At 48.1% G+C, this 7,324-nt stretch overlaps 1 protein-coding gene across 1 annotated transcript in view; it reads right to left on the reverse strand.

Moving 5' to 3' along the window:
* Positions 1 to 278: 278 nt before the first annotated feature.
* The window catches only part of Btbd11 (BTB domain containing 11), a 278,823-nt gene continuing 271,777 nt past the window's right edge, over positions 279 to 7,324 (reverse strand). The window contains exons 16-17 of the mRNA XM_021204847.1: positions 6,108 to 6,221; positions 279 to 2,429 (exon numbers count right to left, since the gene is read on the reverse strand). Coding sequence (XP_021060506.1) covers positions 2,220 to 2,429; positions 6,108 to 6,221 — 324 coding nt within the window. The 3' untranslated portion in view covers positions 279 to 2,219. The remainder of the gene's footprint in view (positions 2,430 to 6,107; positions 6,222 to 7,324) is intronic.

Genomic DNA, 7,324 nt, shown 5'->3' on the forward strand with positions numbered 1-7,324 from the left:
AGGGCTCCCACCGGCAAGATCTCCACTGTAGACAAGAGGTACCACTGCAGAGGCCAAGGCAGATGTACCTATGGAAAGGAAACCTGGAGAATCACTCAGATGTGTGTATAGACCCTTCCACCCTGCTCAGCATGCATCTCATCCTCTCCATCTTCTCTGTGGTACCATTCCTATCCTCTACATTTTCTGTAGAGCTGCATTCCAATCTCTTAGCAGAGGGAGCCCAGGCATGAGCCAAGAGAGGAAGCACTCCTGTGTACCATAAAGAGGATGCAAACTGTGGGAAATAATTTCTTTTAATGGCAGAGAAAGCACACCAAACTGAACAGAGGTCTAGGCGGGAGTTATCAATGTACAGATCAACACCTGGAGGTGCAGAGTGCGTTCCACATCCACAGAGAACCAGCTGGGTTAGAGAGCAGCATCCCTGAAGGCAAGCGACAGTGTGTCACCCTTGTGTGTCTGTGACTTGGTTGTCACCTCAAGCAGTTGCTCCCATCCTCATTTGATGGTAGGGCTGGGTAGGCTCATGGATGACTACATGGAAGAGAGAGGCCTCGGGGACCTGCATCACAAAGGAGTTGATGCTGCAGACAGACGCAGACTGGGTACCTTGCACACCACGCCCATGAAACGAGACTTGACGTGGGGCCTTGACAGGTGTTGAGGGAGTAGGATAACAGGCGGAGGATACAAGTTCCTGTAGACTCTAGGGTTTGGCGCAACTTCCCAAAATCATGCTAGGAAACGGGGTTATCAACAAAACTTGGCCATCCCAAAAGACAGAAGCCATTCTCCTAGCTTTTACATTAATGCATCTAGGATTAAAAATAAAGAACGAGGAAAGAAAAAGAGGGCCGCAACTCAAGAATTATTTGGAGTATTGTGGCACTTTAACCAATCTCTTTTGCATATATATATACATCTATGTATATATATTATATGGCAGAGTAAACATAACCCTGTCAATATAAACTTTCATCATAGATAATTGTAGACTGCACACTCTCAGAATCCAGAGTGTCAAGCCTATATTACACTTTTCATCTTTAAAAATAATCTAACATATTCATACTCTCTGGCTAGTAACAAACTATGAACATCTTCTGAGAATACAGATAAAGCTCTGAGATTAATAGTAGATTCTCTGACGTGCTCCCCCACCCCCACTCAGTTATCAGAGATGAACAGGTTCTGTAAAAGTACCCCAGAGCCATTCATGATCAGGAAAAGGAACAGATATGTTTGTTTCACCAAATGGGCTTTTAGCAAGAAGCGAGAGAACATATCTCACTTTGGCAAAAGAAAACAAAGCACAAACATGATGTTGTACAGGTTTGGTCCATGCAAATGCATGTTTTGTTATGTGGGGGTGCCCTAGTCTCACCCCCAGATCACAATCAGCATGCAGGTTATTGTCAACTATTGGATTCGAGATAATTAGAGATAATTGGCAGTGCACCTCTTTTGTGGAACCATGATCGAATCACTAAGGCAGGAATATGTGACCTTGTATAGTATGAGCAGGAATTTGTCGGATGCAAGTTCACACAGCACGGACCTGCAACTCACTGTCTAAAAAAAAAAAAATGAAAAGAACCCCAAGCACAGATTCCCTAAATACAATTCAGTCGAAAATGAACTGTTAAGCTTTTAGAAATATATTCGAAACTACAAGACTGCTCTGTGTTTGCTAGACATGAACATTTTTTTAAAAAGTTCCCACCCCTAAAAATTGGCCATGTGACTTCCTCATTCCGGGCAACGGCATCAACAACTAGCCACCAGGACTGATGCCTAAACAAGTACAGCCTCCAAGGTCATTCATGGGTAATGTGATGCTTTTCAAGGTCATACTACTAAGGTTTTCATCAGTCCACCAGGAAGCAGAGGGATCTTTAAACCTTGGTCCGTCTGTTAGATCATGGTCCTTGGCAGCAGGTGCCCATGGCTCTGGGGCACTGGAGGGGGCTTGGCTGCTGCGAGTTGGCCTGCAGGTTCTGGCCTCTGCTACAATCTAACCTGCAGACGCATGGTTGGCTCTTCACTCAGGAGCACACGGAAGCCAAGTTCACTGACTGGAGAGTAGCTGAGGCAGTGGAGGCAGCTCCTTGGCCCAGTACAGACAGACACCAGGAACAATTTGTGTGTTTTTGTGGCGCCAACGCAGGAGGGAACCAGAAACCTTGCTCCTGGGAACCATTGCCTCAGGGGGCATCTCATACCACAGAACCCTTGGAAGACGACAGGTGGATGGACTGAATCCTAATGGCCAACGTCCTCTGCAAGTCCAGAAGCACATCCTGGCCCGCCCCTTCGCCATTTTTGTCATACAGGAGCTGCTTGAAGGCTTCATTTTCAATGAGGACCATCATATTTTTAAGAAAGTAACCTTCACAGTACGCCGAGAGCTCCGTCACCCCAAGGAACTGCGGGGAGAGGGAAAGGAAGCAGGTGGTTACTGAGGTTAAGATGGCGGACATCCGCTCCGCTGCAGCCGCCTGATGCTTCATCCGTCCCATCCTCCTATCCCCAGGCTGTGGTTTTGCGGCTCCCACTCCAAGGCCCGAAGTCCCTTCTTTCACCTCTGGCCTTGTGCAAACCTAATCACCTTTTAAAGCTTCAGAACGGGTGAGTGACGTAGCCTAGGACCACTGTTTAGGACTCTGTGGTCTTCAAGGAAACTGAGCAGCTGAAGTACCTACAGCCAGAGACTTGGGGTCCTGTCAGATACCTTCACGGACAGGCGCAGAATTCAGGCTGGGAGAGATGTCGGCGCGGAGCTCACCCCTTCAACGTGAGTCCTGCTCTTGGGCATCAGAGTACAGGGCCTCGTCTTTGAGGTTTGGTCTATTGCTATGTATAACAATGCTAAATTCTGTATCTCAAGGTCTAGCTGCCTTAGTGAACTCTCACACATGCTAGCCTGTGTTGTGAAAATCTTACTCCTTAATGTAAAACTATTGGTTGATAAAGATGCCTACAGCCTATAGCTGGGCAGAAGAGAGGTAGGTGGGGCTTTGGTTGGGGGGGGGGTTGGGGTCTGAGGAGAGACCACAGGAGAAGAAGAGGAAGGAGGAAGGCACCATGGGGTAGGTGGATCATGAGGATCAGCCTGTTGGGGTAAGAGCACTGAGTGATGTCTCAGGATTACCGACAGGGAAGCAGACAAGCTAGCGGAGAGGACTGATATCTGCCCAACTGTCGTGTTTTAAGGCTTATTATAAATATAAATGCTTTGTGTCTTTTATTTGGAAACTAAGTCTCAGGTGTGGTAGAAACCCCCAAATAATATTTACTGCAATAAATACAGATCGGGAAACTGAGGCTCAGAGTGGCCCTTGGAGCTTGCTTTGTAGATGAATGTCATGCCACATGAGTTAGTATAAATGAAAAGTAATACAGCATACTTATATTTGTTGTATCTGCTAACATTAGCTGAATGTGGCTCTATATCAGCACCCGCTTGTCATCTCCACACAACAGACCCACACGGGACTGAAACTCACCCCTCATCTCCTAGACAGAGGCTTATAGACTACAGTTCCCCCACCCCCTACCCCACCGTTACATTTAACTCACAATTTGTTTTATAAATAAAGCTTTATTAGAATACAGCCACACTGTTGGTTTTTGGCTTGTGCATGATTGTTTCTGCACTAGAGGTAGAATCAGGTAGGGGCAAACAAAATAAAACATGAAAACAAACCATCTCTCCTCCCAAGCCTGCAGTATTGCCTGCAGGGTTGCTGATAATTATCTGCACCTTTGCCGAACACGCTCGCTTCTTATTGTCCGGTTACATTTTCAAATGCAGAGATCAAGCCTTACTAATTTCTTTTCTAAGAGGGAGGGTCTCACATACTTGGCTGAATTCCAACTTTCTCCTTGGCTGAGGATTGTCTCGACCTTCTGATCTTCCTGCCTCTGCCTCTGGAGTGTTGGGATTACAGGAATGAGCCACTAGGCCTAGAATGTCTTACAGATTTCTTTATTACATTCTGATGAGTACAGTCCTAGTCATGAAAAACATAGGTCAATAAACCCTAGAGGAGGACACTCCTGTGTTCTTTCCCTCACAATACTGGTACTATGACTGAGCCTTACTGTATTTGATGAACCAGCTTGTCCTCTTTTTCAGACACAGACAGCTTGAAAGGGCCATCAGAGGCTCAACCCTGAGCAGCCGAGACAGCTTCTGGGAAGAAGAGATGCTAAGATGATGCTAAGAGATGCTAAGAAGAGATGCTCACCCGTGCACCGACGGGCCAGGTTTCTCATCTGTCTAAATGCCATAGCTCTCTCAAGTACTTCCCTGAAGCACAGAGGATGCTGCGGAGGTCCTCGTGAACATTTGGAACTTGGCTGTTTACTCTAAGTGTCTGTAGCAACTGGTGTTTCCCTGCTTCTTATTGCTCTACAGTCAATCCGCAGCCCAATCTGTCAGTACAAGAATCCCAGTGGCTGGGGATCATCTGTTGAGGCTGCACCGTCCATAACTGAGAGAAGTAGTGTACACACAGGGCAGGAAGCAGCCGGGCCCTGCCCTTTCCCACATGCAAATATCACAAATGGCAGATGTTAATACTGGAACCACTCCAGGATGGGGTCTTGGAAGTGGAAGCTGATGTTTGTCAAAGCAGAGGCCCTGGCCACAAGGGTATATTGTGGGAGGCTGTTCCCCTGGCATGGGTGCTCTTGGCCCGTATTCCCTGCTGGGACTCACAAGGCATCAGTTTTCATTATTACCTCAGGGCATGTGCTGCTGACGTTACATGCTAAGGACTCTTAGGATACAGACAGGACTCAGCCAAGGTGGAAAGCCACAGAAAAAGCTCCCCACGGAGGTCAGCTTTCTGGGGCGATTCAAACGACCATGGCTAGGGGAGGAGAGGAGGAAGACACGGGTGCTCTTCCTAAGCACAGAAGGCCTCTCTGGGCAGTGCCACTATGCAAAACAACCCATTTGAGATGAAGGCAAACACTGCTTAGCTAGGGTCCCGGTCAAAATTTCAGTCTTCAGGGTCAGAGCAGAAGGGTGGAGAGTTCCAGCTACATAGTGACTCTCTCAAAAAGAAAAAAAAAAAAAAACATACTTAGATCCTTAGGAACCAGATTTGGGTGTAGTCCACACTAACCAGAATATCATGAGAATGTGTGTGTGTGTGTGTGTGTGTGTGTGTGTGTGTCCAAAGACAGGAAGGAAAGGAAAGTGACAGTTTGCATGAGGAGTGTCTCCCATAGTTTGGGGCATTGGAACACTTGGTTCCCAGTTGGTGGCACACTGTTTGGAAAGGTTTAGATGGTATAGTCTTGCTGGAGGAAGTATGACACTGGGGGTGGGCTTTGAGATGAAAAGCCTCACGCCAATTCAAATCCATTTTTCTTTGCTTCATGTTCGCTGATTGAAGATGTGAGCCTTCGGCTTTCTGCTCCTGCCATCTCGCCTGCCTGTAGCTGCTATGCCTCCTGACCATGACAGGCTCTTATCCGACGGGGACTGAAAGCCCAAATTAGCCCTTCCCTCTATAAACTACCTTGGTTGTGGTGTTTTATCAGCAACAGAAAAATAATTAACACACACACACTTGAACTTACACTGGAATCTGGAACACCCCTCCCCCCAAATTTTTGTCTTGATAGATGTGACTTCCTAGGGACACCCTCCCCTCCCCCACCTCTCAAGTTTCTGGTTTGACAGATCTGGGGTGGGATTTCCTAATAAATTCCTTGCACCTGCTGCTGAGTTGGAGACCACAGTTTGAGGCCCACCATTCTAAAAATCTTCTATTCAAGATCACACTGGATAGCAGAGACATCAGCTACAGCCTGATTAGGAACAGAGTTGAGAGCCCAGTTCAGGCCTGAGGAATGAGTCTGTGATGTGATTCTTGTCACTGAAGAATGAATGACACTCTTAAAGAGACCACTGTTGCCCGGCTTACCTTCCAGTGCCCAAGGAAGAAACGAGGCCAAGGACATAGCAGATCTGAAGCAGGAAAGAAAGTCCCTCGGGCTGGGGACATAACTGAGCAGCAGAAACAACTGGCTGATGTGGGCTAAGACCCAGAGTTCAATCCCAAGCAACACAACACAGGGGGACCTACCTTGGCGTGGCTGTAGATATCCACACAGTTGTCAGTATTGATGCTTTTTGCACAGATAATCTCACAGTGTCGCTGCAGAGCCTCCAGCTGGAAAAACTTAGCGGCAGACAGAAGCTAGAATCCACAAAAAGAGCCTGTTAGAGGCAGGGAAGGGGCAGAAGAAAGAGCAGCCAGCCTACCGGAGTGAGCCACTGTGATGGTGTGAATGAGAACTGTCCCCCATAGTCCCGGGTATTTGAACATGTCGTCCCCAGCTGAGGACACTGTCTGGGGGACAGTTTACGAGGCGAGGCTTTGCTGGAGGAGGTACACCACAGGAAGCAGCCTTTGAGAGCTGCTTGCCCCTACCCCCAGTTGCCTCTCCCTACTTTGTGTTTCTGGTGCAAGGGGTGAGTGAGCTCTCAGCTGCTGCTCCAGCCACCATGGCTGCCACCTGCGGTCTCCACGGCAGTCACTGCCAGCCCAAATAAACCTTCTCTTCTTCAAGTTGCCTTAGTCAGGGAGGTTTGACACAGCAATAGAAAAGCAACACATACAGCCGCAGTCCACAGGGTGCCCGGCTGAGGGTCAGGAAGTAGAGATGGCTGGAGCATACTGCAGGTGTAAGGTGAGACCAAGGGGACAGGCCCTGGCTAGGCAAGTCTACTGTGGGACAGAAAGCGTGGTGAAGTGAATCACAGACACACCTGTTACAGCAGGTGAACCCCAAGTGCCCCAGATCACATCTAGCAAGGAGGAGGGGCTATGATACCTAATAGTGAGGCGAGGATCACTGTGGGTGCCCCCTCGCCTGTGTTCTCTGGATCTCTACTCTGATGTCATACCCCAGAGGGTCTTTCTTTGCCACCCCACCTCAGGGACCTTCCCCTCCCCCTCCCCCTTCTTCTTCCTTATGGCACTTCCTATCTAGAAGCTATTTCAGTCCTGCTTCCCTTGACAGAGTCCTGGAGGTCAGGTTCTTCACCCACTGCCACCCCCAGCCCAACCAAGGTCAGCTCTTGGGCTATGGGAGGCTCCCAGAAGTCTACTGAAAGTGACAGGCTCTGGAGAGGGGAGCTATAGTTCCCCAAGTGCGTGTGGGAGCAAAGTGGGGTTTACCATAAGCTTTCTTGGGTTTGCCTGTTTTTTCTTTCTTTCTTTCTTTCTTTCTTTCTTTCTTTCTTTCTTTCTTTCTTTCTTTCTTTCTTTCTTTCTTTCTTTCCTCCCTCCCTCCCTCT

The sequence above is a fragment of the Mus pahari genome, chromosome 9 (assembly GCF_900095145.1).
Source record: "Mus pahari chromosome 9, PAHARI_EIJ_v1.1, whole genome shotgun sequence".
NCBI lineage: Eukaryota > Metazoa > Chordata > Mammalia > Rodentia > Muridae > Mus > Mus pahari.